This window comes from Pseudonaja textilis, chromosome 9 (genome assembly GCF_049901715.1).
Source record: "Pseudonaja textilis isolate UNSWEBS1 chromosome 9, rPseTex1.2, whole genome shotgun sequence".
Lineage (NCBI taxonomy): Eukaryota > Metazoa > Chordata > Lepidosauria > Squamata > Elapidae > Pseudonaja > Pseudonaja textilis.
The window spans coordinates 3,888,561-3,904,878 of record NC_141998.1 but is presented as its reverse complement, the minus strand read 5'-3'; the positions used below and the strand labels follow the sequence as shown (position 1 = coordinate 3,904,878).

General features: G+C 39.1%; 1 protein-coding gene across 5 annotated transcripts in view; it reads left to right on the top strand.

The window, feature by feature from the left end:
- ZMAT4 (zinc finger matrin-type 4) overlaps positions 1-16,318 on the top strand; it is a 168,528-nt gene that overhangs the window by 132,342 nt on the left and 19,868 nt on the right. For 4 of the 5 annotated variants that reach the window (XR_015744649.1, XM_087938846.1, XM_087938844.1 and 1 more), the window contains one exon: positions 11,117-11,213. The exons of the other annotated variant lie outside the window; for it this stretch is intronic. Coding sequence is in view for 3 of the 4 variants with exons in the window: in XM_087938846.1 (XP_087794972.1) it covers positions 11,117-11,213 (97 nt within the window). In the remaining variant the exon portion in view is untranslated. The remainder of the gene's footprint in view (positions 1-11,116; positions 11,214-16,318) is intronic. 5 annotated transcript variants of the gene reach the window in all.

Genomic DNA, 16,318 nt, shown 5'->3' with positions numbered 1-16,318 from the left:
ACCAGTGCAGGTGGTTCCAGTGGTACTCGGCGCACTGGGTGCTGTGTCTAAAGACCTAGGCAAGCACTTGAAAACAATTGGTGCTGACAAGATCACCATTGGTCAGCTGCAGAAGGCCACCTTACTGGGATCTACTCACATAATCCGCTGATACATCATGCAATCCTAAATGCTCGGGAAAGGTTCAACTAGTGATTTGTGATAGGAAACCCAGCATAGTTATCTTGTTTGCTGTGTACACTGTCACAACAGAGTAGCTTAGTTAGAAGGGACCTTTTAGGTCATCTAGTCCAACCCCTCCACCCAAGCAGGAAACCCTACACCAACCCCGTCAAATGGCAGTCCAATCTCCCCTTGAAAGCCTTCAGTAATGAAGCTCCCTCAACAAGATGTTTCGCTTCTCATCCAAGAAGCTTCTTCGGCTCTGGCTGGGTGTTGGGCAATGATTTCAATACTGTGGTAACTTCCAGTGGTCATTAAATGAAAGGTTATAAGTCGAGGACGATCCATAGGGCACCCCCCCCTGTTGGAAATTCCTCTCTACATCTGTGCACCATAGCAAACGTTATGGTGTAGTTTTGGGGCTTTGCAATGTTTAATTTTTTTTTTGATGTTCTTTTTCCCCCCAAGATAAGAAAAAATATACACAAATTTTTGTAGGAGTAGGATTGAGATAGTCCTGTTTTTATGCCACTATTCTATCTGATGGGGGAAGCAGGAAGAAGAGAGATATTATTTCTCTCTCTCTCTCTCTCTCTCTCTCTCTCACACACACACACACACACCCACACACACACACACACACAAAATGGCACCCTTTGGTTTCCTAAACGAAACCCGAATTAAAAGAAGGGAGACGTGAGGGCCCCTTTGTGGTTTTCCAGAAGTAGGACAGTCACGGCTTCTAGAAATTCCATAGCATTTTTGGACTTGGCTTGGCCTAGGATGGTTACAGTTTCTGTTCTGACCCAAACCCTTTTCCAATAAGACAAACTATAACCAAAGGGAACAGAAACCCTTTAATGAGTCTTACGAATCCCCGGTTAAAAGGCTGCTGCAAACTAATTAACTTAGATAAGCACAAGCCTGGCCAAAACTCTGCGAAGCTGCCAAGGATAAAAAATAAGAAATATTTCACAACACAAGAGTCTTCAAATACCAACTTAAGATACTGTAATGTCCACAAGGCTGAGTTTCAAAACATCTTTGCTTCCTGCAAAGAACATTTGCTTCACAGCTGGCTTTTATCTTCTTGAAGGAGGGGCCATTACCTTGCAGCCTGACTCCCGAGTCACCCGTGATGCTGCAGCTGCTCTTTCCTGAGAGCAATCCTGTGTGCATGCGCACTTAGCACAGGCTCCTCGGGAACCTCCTCATCATTGCTGCCAGCCCCCACAATCTCTGAAAGCAGCAGTCCACTCCCTAATGGTCCTGGCCCCTCAGTCCTCACTCTCCTCAGCCATCCACACCTGCCACAGGCTAACCACAAAAGTTTCCCAGCTGAAACTATGGTTAAGTCTGCCGGTATATTGTGAAATTAAATTTTTTTTATCATGCCTTCTGATTGCTAGTAGTAAACTCTCTCCAAGGCTGGCCTTGCCCAGCCACAATATATTTCTTAGTTTCACAGTGAGTCTTAAACCAACCCTGTCACAAAAGGACAAGATTGCCCTACCTGTCAGTTCAGTTGCATGGCTGCAATCCAGGATAAGCTTATTTAAGGGCCGCTTACACTTCCAAACTGTAAAAATCATATATGGAGATTAAATGAATTTGAAAGTAATATGTGAGGCATAGGATTCAGAGAGAGAACTGTTTATTTAAGAGACCGCTTGGGATGCTTTTAAAAAAAAACCCAAAAATTATTTTAGAAAGCAAACACCATAAGATTATGAATAAAAGCAAACAAATGATCTATTTATCTTAACTGTACTTGCTCAATCTATATAAAAGCGAAATGCCACTCACGCATCTTCACAAAATCTCCAGAACCGTAAAGCCTACAAACTTGAAATTTGGCACCCATGTTCCTCTTGGCTTCTAGGTGCTCACTAAGAAAGGATTTTTCAAAATGACCACCAGAGAATTAGTATTTTGCATATTATTATTAACACACTAAGGAGTTCTACTCCCCCTCCGCACCTGGAAAGAAATCTGTCCCAAATTCTTCTTAACCCTCTTTCTCCCAGTCAAACTATCTAAACTTCACTATCTTTTGGTCTTTTGAAATGCAGCCTCTTTCACCTGGGAATCCAGACTACATTCCACCACACCAGTGATGGGATTCAAAAAATTTTTACTCCCAGTTCTGTGGGCATGGCTTGGTGGGCATGGCAGGGGAAGGATACTGCAAAATCCCCATTCCCTCCCCATTCCTGGGGGGAAGGTTACTGAAAAATCCCATTCCCTCCCCACCCCAGTAACCTGCTTTCCAGCTCCGTTCTCCTGTGCAGGGCAACCAAAGGAGACCCAGCCAATCAGCTGGGACTCAGGAGGCAGAGAAGAGATGGGGGAAAGGCCAGACAGAGATGGTATTTGCCAGTTCTCCAAACTACTCAAAATTTCCACTACTGATTCTCCAGAACCGGTCAGAACCTGCTGAATACCACCTTTGGGGTGGACTTGGATCATTTGTGACAACATAATGATTCCAAACTGATGACATGTTTAAATGTCACCCCTTAGCTCTGCCTGCTTTTCTTCTACAACAACAGATTAAATGGATTTATTATTTTCCATGATGTGGAAACATTATAGTGGCAGATAGAGCTTAAAGTTGCATTTATTGCTTGATTAAATTTTAGTGTGCAATTCTCAGCTCATTTGTTTTTCCTAACAATATTGTTTTAAATATTGCATTTGTATTAACTATCTTGCTCCCCTTTTGTCATCTGTAAATTTGATAAGTGTTTATTTTACAGTACAATTTCATCCAAATCATTAATTTAAAAAAAAGGGTGGATAAAACAGTCTCTGGAAGATTCATTTCAAGAAGATTGCAGAAGGTAGTTGCTTGCTGAATATTCAGAATTTGGCAGTCCTAATTTGTAGGCCATCTACTGATTAAAAAAAATCTTTGTGATGAATCATAAGCATTTTGACTGATCTGTTTGATAGTTAAATGAATGACTACATTGCTGAATGTACAATCAAGATACTTGGTATAAGATACAGAGACAAATGTGGAATAATCCAAAATTCAACAGAGAAAATCTATTGGAGGTTGCTGAAATGAGAAAAGAAAGTCCACCTTATTCCATTCATGAGCGGAACAAACTAGTATTCTTTTAACTTACAATCCTACTATTTAAATCTAAACCTGAATGTCTTAATGTCACTGTTAAGTTGCAACCCCATAGTAGCTCAAAAGCTGTGCAGCTGTTCTTATTTCTTCCATCTTCTAAGATGGGAACACAGAGTTGACCTCAAAGCACTCTGAGGCTGATTCTCTTAGGTGTCTGGTACAAGCTGTGGTGATGTATATATCATGACAATGTTTAATTGTGAGTTCTAGTCCAATTTTTGAGCATGAAAACTGGCTGGTGGATTTTGGGCCAGTCACTTTCTCTCAGACCAAACGATCTTGCACTATTTGTTGTGGAGGAAAGAGGAGCAAGAAAGAATATTGGGTTATTTATAAAAATAATGTAAGTGAGGTAAAAATAAATAAATTTGAAAAAAATTAAGGAAGAAGGAAGGGAGGAAGGAAGGAAGGAAGGAAGGAGGGAGGGAAGGAAGGAAGGAAGGAAGGAAGGAAGTTAGTTTTTCAGAAGTGATTGGGCAACCATTTGTCTAACTAGTATAGGACTTCCTGGCTGAGCAGAGGGCTGACATTAGGGAGCAGAGGAGAAGGCAAAGTACCAAGAATCAATACCAGCATTCTTCTCCTGGAGCGAGGGTCTTCAAACTTGGCAAGTTTAAGACTTGTGGACTTCAACTCCCAGAATTCCTGAGCTAACATGACTGGAGGAGGAATTCTGAGAATGGAAGTCCACAAGTCTTAAAGCTGTCAAGTTTGAAGACCCCTGGCCTAGAGGGAATGAAACTCATCTGCCAGAGGCCGCCTGAAGAAGCCAGATCTTGATAGCCTTCCAAAATCTTAGCAGGATCAGGACCTTCTAATCTCTAAGATATACAAAGAAGGGGGCTGTGACAGACATGATTTCTGATGGTGACATCACTGAGGGACCAAGATCTAGAATGAGCCCTCTCTTCCAGATCTTATGTTGTCCAACATTCCCTGTGCCAATTATATGCATTCAGGGAAACTCACCAGCATGGAGAGGTAACAGCTTGTTCCCTTTCTCTTCCACTTCTGAGCAGAGGTGGTATTCAGCCAGTTCTGATCAGTTCTGGAGAACCAGTAGCAGAAATTTTGAGTAGTTTGGAGAACTGGAAAATACCGGCTCTGACTGCCCCGGCCCCCTTCTATTCTCCGCCTCCCGAGTCCCAGCTGATCGGCTGGGTCTTCTTTTGTTGCCCTGCACAGGACAATCGAGCTGGAAAGCAGGTTAGTGGAGTGGGGAGGGAATAGGGATTTTGCAGTAACCTTCCTCCAGGAGTGGGGAAGGAATGGGGATTTTGCAGTATATCCTTCCCCTGCCATGCCCACCAAGCCACACCCACAGAACCGGTAGTAAAAAAAAAAAAATTGAATCCTTCCACTGCTGCCAAGGAACTGGAAAATCCCTATATTAGCATGTGGCTGTCAAGATTCTTGGGAGCAATTCCTTCAAAAAGGATTATTGCAGCATCTTTCTCTGTAACATTTATTGAGACAAAAGGGCAGGATTACAAGAATTTTAGCAACTGAATTTTTTCCGGTTTAAAACCAATTCATACCCTTCAGCGTTTTCAGCTCACTTTACAACTGCTTTGTGTGGGTGAATCAGCAAAGAGGTGGTTCTGCTCACAAATAATGTAGGAGTTGACAAAAACCAACACCTGAATCCATATTAGTTTGTGTGCATTCTTGTAGCCATGCCAAAGGAAATGCAGAAGAATGAAAAAAGAGGAGACTATGAAATGGAAGCACAAAACAATTTGTAAACCAACCGGCACACTGTATGTACACCTATGGAAGATAGCTTGATGTTTTTATGTTTTGTTTGTTTATGTTTGTTTTTAAAAACCAATAAAAATTTAAAAAAAAAAGAAAAGAAAAAAGAGGAGCTTGGGTGCATTCTATCTACTGCCAAACGCAGATGGATTTTTCTCTGCTCTTTTCTGTGAAACAGTAGTTTTTTTATTGAGTTTTGACGCTGTCATTGAAATGTTTCTCAGTGCTTCATCCCTTTTTCAGCAGATAAAGATAATCTTGCATCCATGCAGATTTTGTTTGTTTGTTTCTGATTGGATTTCCTCACTTTGTTAAATTAATTCTAGGAATAAATCTATTTGGGAATCATCGCATGCCCAATAGCCTAATGTTGGCTTTTGGTATTCACTAAATCTTCATGGCGTACAAACTTCAGCATATGTCTTCTTCTCTCTCCTTCAGTTACTCTTCCAGTGCCCTTTTTCCTTCTTCAACTCTGTGGAGCCTGTCAACTTTGCTAGGTGGATGAAGGAGATGATTCATTGTTATTATTTTTCTGGTCTGACTTGTCCCTATGACATCTAGTGCATTTGTGATTGCGATTCTACTTTATTTTAGAATGTCTGGCTCAGTTCAGTGCAATACTTGTTTTGCAGTCATCCTTTGCGGTACTCTTTTCAAATTTGGATACTGTCCTATTTGTAAACAAATTACTAGTCTACAAGAACAGATTGCTTACCTAGAGTCTCTAGTCTGTGCTCTTCAGGCAGAAATTAGGTGTTCAGCTCAGCCATTTTGTTCTTTTGAGCTGCCCCACTAACAGCCCCTTCTTCCACAAAGATCCTGCAGTAGAAGGGCAGTAGGACAACCATTTGTCTCAAATGATATAGGGTTTCCTCACTGAGCAGGGGATTGGACTAGAAGACCTCCATGGTCCCTTCCTACTGTTCTATTCTATTCTATTCTATTCTATTCTATTCTATTCTATTCTATTCCATTCCATTCCACTCCACTCTACTCTATTCTATTCTATTCTATTCTATTCTATTCTATTCTATTCTATTCTATTCTATTCCATTCCATTCCATTCCATTCCATTCCACTCCACTCCACTCCACTCCACTCCACTCTTATTCTATTCTATTCTATTCTATTCTATTCTATTCTGTTCTGTTCTGTTCTGTTCTGTTCTATTCCATTCCATTCCATTCCATTCCATTCCACTCCACTCCACTCCACTCCACTCCACTCTTACTCTATTCTATTCTATTCTATTCCATTCCATTCCATTCCATTCCATTCCACTCCACTCCACTCCACTCTTATTCTATTCTATTCTATTCTATTCTATTCTATTCTATTCTATTCTATTCTGTTCTGTTCTGTTCTGTTCTGTTCTGTTCTGTTCTGTTCTATTCCATTCCATTCCATTCCATTCCATTCCACTCCACTCCACTCCACTCCACTCCACTCCACTCTTACTCTATTCTATTCTATTCTATTCTATTCTATTCTATTCATTCCATTCCATTCACTCCTATTCTATTCCATTCCATTCCACTCATTCCATTCTATTCTACTCTATTCTATTCTATTCTATTCTATTCTATTCTATTCTATTCTATTCCATTCCATTCCATTCCACTCCACTCCACTCTTATTCTATTCTATTCTATTCTATTCTATTCTATTCTATTCTATTCTATTCTATTCTATTCTATTCCATTCCATTCCATTCCACTCCACTCCACTCTTATTCTATTCTATTCTATTCTATTCTATTCTATTCTATTCTATTCTATTCTATTCTATTCTACTCTACCTTACTCTACTCTACTTCTACTCTACTCTATTCCTACTCTATTCTACTCTACTTCCATTCCATCCCATCCCATCCCATCCCACTCCACTCTATTCCTATCCTATCCTATCCTATCCTATCCTATCCTATCCTATCCTATCCTATCCTATCCTATCCTATTCTGTTCTGTTCTATTCTATTCTTAGTTTTGCTTGTCCAGTCTGTTATTCCAGTGATGTATCTAATGACTGGAAGTGCCCAGGTGTTAATTGCCTTGATGGTATTTCCTCTACAGAATTTAGACTTTGAGATCTTCATTTTCATGAATTATTCACTACAAACCTTCTTGGGTTCAGGGTGTTTCATGTTCTCAGCTTGCAGGATGTCCAGATACCTCTTGTGGCTTTCTTCATCCAGTCTCTTGATGCAATTTCCATAGGGCGTCTTGATTCCTTCAGTTTTCACCATTTTCCTGCTGTTGAAGGTAAAGGTGGCATTACAAACCCCACCACAACATTTTGGCTGCATATCTATGGAGACTCTTGAGCAGCGATTCTATTTCAGATGGTGTTTCTCCATACACTTTAGACCATCCAGATAAAGGAGGTGGTTTTTTTTTTTAATGTTGGCTTGATAGGTCTTCAGTATCATTGACAAACCGTTGTGGTGATAGTGAAGCTCCTTGAAAGATCTCTCTCTTGAGATTAACCTCACCAAGTCTATCAGCATTGACCAGTAGCTGTGTCTTCCATTGCGCCATCGATCTTTGCACAAGGCTTCTGATATTTTTACTGACCCAGTTATTTCTAGGCTGATTATCTGATTAAATGGCAGAGAATTGAATTTCCTCTTGTAAACAAACATTCAAGTTTAACCAATTCATTATTATTATTATTATGTGTGTGTAATCTAGAGGTAGATTCCCAATTTAAGACTGGTGAGAACTTAACAATTCAAGTCTTGATCAAAGATCTAAGAATTATTAAGGTAGCATCTAAGAATATGAACAATTCTAAGCAGGGTAAGTTTTTTAAAAAAACATTAGGGTTTTATTTATTTATTATTTCCTTTATTATTATTGTTGTCGCAAGACAGACACAACAAAGAGGCATTAATATAGGCAAGAATGGTGAATACCTAGGAAGGGATCCTCCCTAGTTTCTTGCACTTTAAAGGGAGATACTGTTAAAATAACCTTAAAATAAAGTTAAGTAAATGCTCCTAGATTTGCTTCTAATGTGACTACCATGCAAGACTGACACAAAAACAAAGGGGCATTAATATAATCAAAGAGGTGGAGATTGGCAGCTGCCCATTTAGGAAACAGTTTACAAATACAGTCTTCACTTTTCAGAAATGCAGCAGTGAATATCGGCAGTCACTTGTTGATAACTGTCAACATTTACTCCTAAAAACTTCTGCTTCTCGACATTTGCAAAATTAATCTGGGATTGTCACCAAATTTCAGACATTCGTTGCAACATATGTTAAGCTGATATTGGCTGCATAGCCATCTGTTGACACAATAGGGAAATATAATATAATGTTGCATGCCATGGACACAATCCAAGCAACAGGGAACCCTTTAGATATCCCCTCAGAGAGAACAGTGCATATGGTTATCCTTATTTTTTAATAATGATATTTCGGAAACATTGCAGTTAAAAAGATAAAAAAATAATAATGCAAACTAAAAAAAAGTGTGAAAAAGAAAAATAGAAAGAAAAATATTAAATAAAATAAAAATAAGAATATTATAAACAAAAAGAAAAGAAATGTATAAAATTTATACATACAGAGACACACACCCAGAGAGCGAGAGAGATATTTATATTTGTCTATACGCCCTTGTGTATAAGCAAGTATAAGCAATCTTAAAAACTTACCACATTTTGATAAAAGTAGAACAAATGATCTTCCCATATCTCATCTATAAATAAATCCTTAAAGCCTTATTGTCATTCTGCCCTAATCAGCAAAGATCTATCAAGAGTTACAGAGATAACAGTATATCTATTTTAACCTTGATCAAATAAATCAACTTTATATTCCTTTCTTTCTTTTTTTCTGAATAACAAACAATCTTGATCTTTAATCCTTTAAAATTATGTCCTAAAATTTGATTTCTTTTTATATTTTCTTTGTCTCTTCTCCCAAAAATATTCTTTAAAACTTTAACAAATGTTTTCTGTAAATCCAGTATAGGGAAATAATCCACGTAATTCTTGGTTTTTGATATGAGCCTCCATTTGTATATCCAGTGTAGCTTCTTTACCCATATCATATATTAACAATAACTCTATTTCTAACCCTGTCATTTTAAAATCCACTTTCAGATCAGTCTCAATATTGTTCAGTAAATTTGTTTCTCTTCAATAATACCTTTAAACACAGTCTATTTATAGAAGTACACACTCTTAAAAGTAACTTCTGGGTCCATTCACAAATATCCTTCAATATCACCCAGTGTTGAAGTATTTTGCTCCATTCTGTATTAGTATGTCAAATTTAAGTGGTCTGCTCCTTTGATTGTAATCTTTAGTTCTTTCTGGTTCCTTCTGGTTCTTTCTAGTGTCCCCTCCTATCATGTTTTGTTTATATCAAAACGAAAGAATTTTCCCACAGGAAATTTCAAAATCTTCAAATTTCTCTAGTCTCTTAGATCATACAGAACCTTGTAAAATTAATATTTTAATTACTCTTTTGCTGTTTATTCCAGAAAAACAGTGAAATCCTTAAATGTTATTTAAAAGTTATTTAAAAGTTAAGGATTGAAGGAAATTCACCTGATGCTATAAAACCTGTTGATCCAAAGGTTTCTAATAGCTAAAAAGCAGCAAACAAACAATTTCCTAGATGATTAGTAAAAGAAGTGTGTGGACTCAATGTCCTTAAATGTACTGACTGAATTGAGCTACTTTTTCATCTCCCAGAGCTATAAGCACATGGGAAACTATTGTCTTGTGATCTTTTCACCAGAAGCAAATGCATGGAGTATTTATGGGTGATCTCAAAATCATCTCCTTGTCCAGAGGATTTTAGCAGAGCATGTTCAGTTTGCCATTTCTCCCCAGGAGGGTGGCTCAGTTTTCCATTAGTGATTGTTTTCTTATTCACTATTTTGCTGGTGTTCTGACATGGCTCTTCTAAAGAATTGAGCCATTACCTTTTCCACATGCTGCAGTGAAAATGTCTATGTAGCATAATCAGAACAGCACACAAGAACAGAAAGAGTGCACAGGGTAAGAAGTCTCTTACAATGCAATTTTTTTCTAGGCAAGGACACCGTGAGTCAAAAGGAAGAAAGGGCAGCCACTGAGAATTGGAAAACAACAGCAGAAGTGATCTTGAAGGGAATAGGAAGTTTACTTATTCATACACATTAATACACTTATTCATACACTTTCCCCTTGTTCCCTGAAAATGAATTAGCTGACATTAATTAAACTTTCTCTCTCTCTCTCTCTCTTGTCAACTCGTAAAGCATTCCTATGCCTGTTATAGAGTTGCCATAAACAAGGTGGAGGGAAATCTGAAGGGGCAGTGCGGCAGTTTAAAACCAGAAGTACATTCCAACACTTATCTTACAAAGATTGTAGTTAAGCTACCGGGTCTTCTCCCCTCGAAAATCCTTAATTGGAGGATGTGATTGATGACATCCAGCCTGTGAATTGCTTAATTGGAGAATCTGATTTATGACACACCAAAGGGGGAAACAAGGTCACAGGTGACTGTAAATGACATATGTCAGAGTTGGGTTCATACAGGGTTAATACTGGACACGTTGCTCCTAATAAATCTTTTTGTTTCTTGATTTTGTTTCTTGGCTCATGATTCAATTATGGCAATCCTGACATCTCTCTTTTTCATGCACATGCACGCATGCATACATATGCTATGATACTGTTATGCCCCCAAAATTTCAGTTGATCTACAAGACATCATTGATGACTTACCCTAAAAGCATGGTCTTCCTTTTGTCAACTGAGAGATTAAGAACCAGTGGTGGAAACTCTGTCTGTAAAGATGGAGGCCTGGGAAAAGAAGACTAGATCTAGAAGCTTCCTTGGCAATTTCTAATGTCTTCTAGCTATGGAAGGTGACGATCTGCAAAACCGTTGTTCTATGTTTGGAAAATCAGACCTAGAAAGTTTCTGTGGGAGCTTCCATAAGAGAGGATGATTTCAGGGTAGTAGTAGCCTGTTAGGGTAAATGCAGCTATCAAGTGTGCTGTTTTCATAAGATGGTGCACTTCACCTGTTATATTCTGTCCACAGGTCTGAAGCAGACATACACTTGCAACACCTGTAACGTCACTCTAAACTCAATAGAACAGTATCACGCACACTTGAAGGGCTCGAAACATCAGAACAAGTAAGTCTGATTCTTTGTTAACTGTGGTTGAGTGAACAGGACAGAGGGACAGGATTATGTTCCCTTCCCATTATAATTAACCTGAATTTCTGAAGATTGGATGCAAGCAAAATTTTAAAAAGAACATTTAAATGAAGTAAGTAGCAAGGAAAAAGGAGTTGAGCTCATATTCCCAAAATGGCATGATCTTTGCTGATGTGGTGGATTGTGTGTACAAAGAAGGAGGTGGCGTGATGGACTATATAATCAGGTGGCAGTTTTCCAGAGCTGGAAAAAGAGAAAGAGATATTTGGCATAGCCACTCCTGAGAATCTCCCAGGGTATATCTGTTAAAGGTGTACTAATATAGCTTTAGTGTGGCAAGATCCTGTCTGTATGGTGTGAGCAACTAAAGAACTGAACAATCGGTTCCTGGACTAAGCCTGACAGCTGGCACATGTGTAAAAAGCCATGAATGTGGAATTGCCATTTATTCAGAAAGCAGGGGGAAAGAAGGCCAGCGGGAGGCTGCCAGGAAGATGGAAATCAGACGGGAGGTTTGTGATGCACTATCTATGCATTTATAAATTGTTTTATGTGTGAAAGAGACACACAGAGAGAAAGATTAAAGTGAAGCACTTCAGTGCGTGATGAATAGCACTTATTTTCCGGGAACAAAAGAAGAGTTTAACTTTGCTTTGCCAATTTAAATCTGCCTCTCACCTTTCGCAACAATTCTTATAGTCTTGTCTGTTCTGTTATTCAGACCCAGCCATAGCTTGCATGCCTACGTGTGAATTTATGGAAAAGCGATACTTTCACGTTTTGTTTTGTTTTTAAATGCTGGTTGTATTCCCTTTTTACATCCTAAGAAATACTTCCTTATCACTAAAACAACGATGCCATGGTTTAAAAAAAGAAAAGCCTCTCTCCAGCATTTGCCCTTGTTTATGGTGGGGGAAGGGCACTGATTGTAGTGAATTCAGCTTTTTATGAACTACCGGTATTCAAACGAAAATTAGTGTGAGGGCACACTATCTCATTTCACCCTCGTCGTGTTTAAATGAAGTTGTGACACACCTGTGCAACCACTGTACCGTTGCGTCTTTTCTCCATTGCTTTACTGAACCATTTACATGTTTTTTTTAAAAAAAGGGATATAGGAGAGGGTTGTGGAATAAGCCATTTCTTCAGAAACAAAAAACCGGAATCCAGATCTCCCTTCCATACATGGTGAGATTCTATTCTACCTATGACCGATTCAGAAATCAAGCTGGAAATGTGAAACTGCAAAAATCTTACCAGGTTTAAATCAGGATAACCCTTCTCTCTCTCTCTCTCTCTCTCTCTCTCTCTCTCTCTCTCTCTCTCTCTCCCTCCTCTCTCTCTCCCTCTCCTCTCTCTCACTCTCCCTCTCCCTCCCCCTCTCTCTCCTTCTCCTTCTCCCTCTCCCTCTCCCTCTCTCTCTCTCCCTCTCTCTCTCTCCTCTCTCTCTCCCTCTCCCTCTCCTCTCTCTCTCTCTCTCTCTTTCTCCCTCCCTCTCTCTCTCTCTCTCTCACTCTCCTCTCTCTCTCTCCCTCTCCTCTCTCTCTCTCTGTCTCTCTCTCTCCTTCTCCCTCTCTCTCTCTCTCTCCCCTTATTGCTTTCCCTTATTTCTCTTTCCAACCCTGCAATGTGTTGGAACTAGCAATAGCAATAGCATTTAGACAGTGGTATGATTCAACCGGTGCAACAACTGGTTTGGTGAGCGTGAGCTTTGCTGGCATGCTCTACATTTTAAAAAGCCCATTTTCAACTCATTTACTTACCTTCTGCTGTATCCCCGCTGAGTAAAACAGCTGATGCACGGCAAACTGCTCAGCCGCACGAATCAGCTGTGCTAAAAAAAAAAAACCCAGGAAATAAAGCATAGGAAAGAGCAGGGGGTGTGGGCGGGGCCAAATGCTCACCGGAAATACTGGTTCATCCAAAACGTTCCAAACTGGTAGAATCCCACCGCTGCATTTAAATTTATATACCGCTTCACAGTGCTTTCCAGCCCCTCGCTAAGCAGTTTACAGAGTCAGCCTCTTGCCCCCAACAATCTGGGTCCTCATTTTTCTTGCCTCAGAAGGACGGAAGGATGAGTCAACCTTGATCCCGTCAGGATCAAACTTCCTGGCTGTGGTCAGAGTTAGCCTGCAATGCTATACTCAACATGGCTTCCTTCCTTCCTTCTACTCATTTCCCTTTCTTCCTTCTCATCTTTTTCTCTTTCCCTTCTTTCCTTCCTCCCCATGTTTTTTCCTTCCTTCCTTCCTTCCTTCCTTCCTTCCTTCCTTCCTTCCTTCCTTCCTTCCTTCCTTCCTTCCTTCCTTCCTTCCTTCCTTCCTTCCTTCTTCCCTTCCCAGGCAATAGACCTTAGACTTCTATATCGCTTCACAATGCTTTCCAGCCCTTTCTAAGAGATTTACAGAGTCAGCCTCTTGCCCCCAACAATCTGGGTCCTCATTTTACCAACCTCAGAAGGTCGGAAGGCTGAGTCGACCTTGAGCCTGGTGAGATTCGAACATCCCAAATTGCAGTCAGTCAGCAGAAGGAGCCTGCAGTCCTGCCTTCTAATCACTGCCCCATCATAGTTCAATAAATTAGGAAATGAGGCTTGAGATTCAGTTAGCAGGATAGCTCTCCAAAAATTAAAACGGAACAAACTTAGCAGCGGGGGAGAAGGTGGTAAAAGGAAGATGTGAGTCTGAAAATGGGTTTGATTTAGCAAAGAACTACAGGGGGAAAAAAAATTCAGTAAAAATTCTCCAATGCATTCCTGTGGGAGAGGCCCTTGGTCATCAGCTCAGAATATTAGTGATTGCTCCATTCTAAGCCTACGCAATATTTGTTTTTTAAAAAAATACGTGTTTTATTAATAGCTTTTTTAAGACACATAAAAAGTTCCATATCTATCTGGACAGCATGTTGTCTGGGCACATTTCATTTTAAGTAGAGATACAGCATTGATCATAATAGTAATCATAATATACATATCAATATTAATTGCAAAGTAATAATACAATTAGTTGATCCATCTGACAAAATTTTCAGTACAAACATTTTTATTATCTTTTTGGTTTTTTTTTAAATTCTCACCTCTGTTTCTGTTAGTTAAAAGAAGTCCTATGTTTAAAAGTATTCTGTTTCTTCCTTTTCTTTTAAGTGTCAATCTATCCATTTCAACACATTCTAATGTTTTTTTTTATAATATTTTCATCTGTAGGGATCTCTTCATTTTTCCATCGTTCCGCAAACACGATTCTTGCTGCCGTTAATACATGTAAATATTCTGATCACGTGACTCGGAGACGCTCATTTGCAGTCCAGCACACACACCGCGCTATATGAGGGTAGAGCAGGCACTCACAAATGCAACGTATTGTTTTATTATTTGGCAAGGAAACATAGGTGCATTCTACAATGCAGCAGGTAAAGGGGTTGGGAATAATGCCAAAACGGCACTCTGCTTGTTTTCCCTGTGCTATTTTTCCTCCAAAAATAAACTCCATCAATGTAATGGCCTCTACTTTTCCGTCTGCAATCTCATTACTCTTCAAGACCACAGCCAAAATGTTTCCACTGAGGTATTTTTTTTTAATTGTTCATATTCTTCAGAAATGCAAAACATTTTGCTCTATACCTTCTTGTACTTTTGTGTCAAAGACACAAAGCTTGCTTTATTAAGGAGAAGTTGGCCTTATCTCTAGAGGGATTTTTAATGGAGCTAGCCTAGTTTAAATTGAATTGCTGGTGGCACACGTGGGCAAGGTGAGCTCTTAAGATACACTCAAAATATATTATGATTGCAGAATGGATTGACTGGATTCAACAGAACAAACTACTTTTGATCTGAGGCAAAAGGCCAAGGAGTACTAATCGAATGGAATAAATTTAAATCTCTGAATGATGCACATAGATATCTAGATGAAAGGTTACACAACTGCTGTCCAAGCAAATTCATATCTGAATACATTCAGAGCATTCGTCTACTTCTAATTCATGTTTAGGAACAAATTTGAGTTTTTATATGCATACTTGGCACTCATCATTAATTGGTTCCAGGAGGCACGATGAATACCAAAAATGATGGGTACCAAACAATTATTTTTTCCAATAAGGAATAATGTAGCCAAGAACGACAAGTTCTAGCTTGTGCATTGAGTACCAAACAAAAGGTAAGTACCAGGACAAAATTTTCACACCAAAATGTGCTCATTACCAAATTTGATGAGTTTCAAAGCAGCTAAATACCAAAGTTCTACTGTAGATAAAAATAAGTAAGGAATAATGTATTCTTTATTTATTTATTTTGATTTGTCAGTCGCTTACAAGATAATAGGTATAAGTATGTACGTAGTTATGAATACATGAAATGGGTACATATAAGAAAAATAAAAGAAGCAATAGGACAGGGACAGTAGGCATGACTGGTGTGCTTATGCACACCCCCTACAGACCTTTTAGGAAAGGAGTGAGGTCAAATAGTGGTTAGTTTGAGGTTAAAGTTTTTGTGGTTTGGGGAAGAAACCACAGAGTCAGGTAGAGTATTCCAGACATTGACCACTCCGTTGCTGAAGTCATATTTCCTGCAATCAAGTTTGGTGCGGTTAACCTTGAGTTTGTATCTATTGTGTGCTCTTGTGTTGTTATGGTTGAAGCTGAAGTATTCATTGACAGGTAGGACATTGCAATGTATGATTTTATATACCACACTTAGATCAGACCGAAGGCAGCGTAATTCAAGGTTTTCTAGTTCTAGAATTTCAAGTCTGGTTGCATAAGGTATTCTACAATGAGTAGAGGAGTGGAGAACTCTTCTTGTGAAATATTTCTGGACTTTCTCAACTGTGCTAATATCAGATACGTAATGCGGGTTCCAGACTGATGAGTTGCATTCGAGTATTGGTCTAGCAAATGTTTTGTATGCTCTAGTTAGTAGTATGATATTACCAGAGAAAAAGCTATGTAGGATTAGGTTAACAACTCTTAATGCCTTTTTGGCTATGTAGTTACAGTGGGCTCTAGCACTTAGGTCATTAGAGATGATTTTTCCAAGGTCCTTTACAGAGCTTGGATCATCAACAAGGTCTTGACTATTC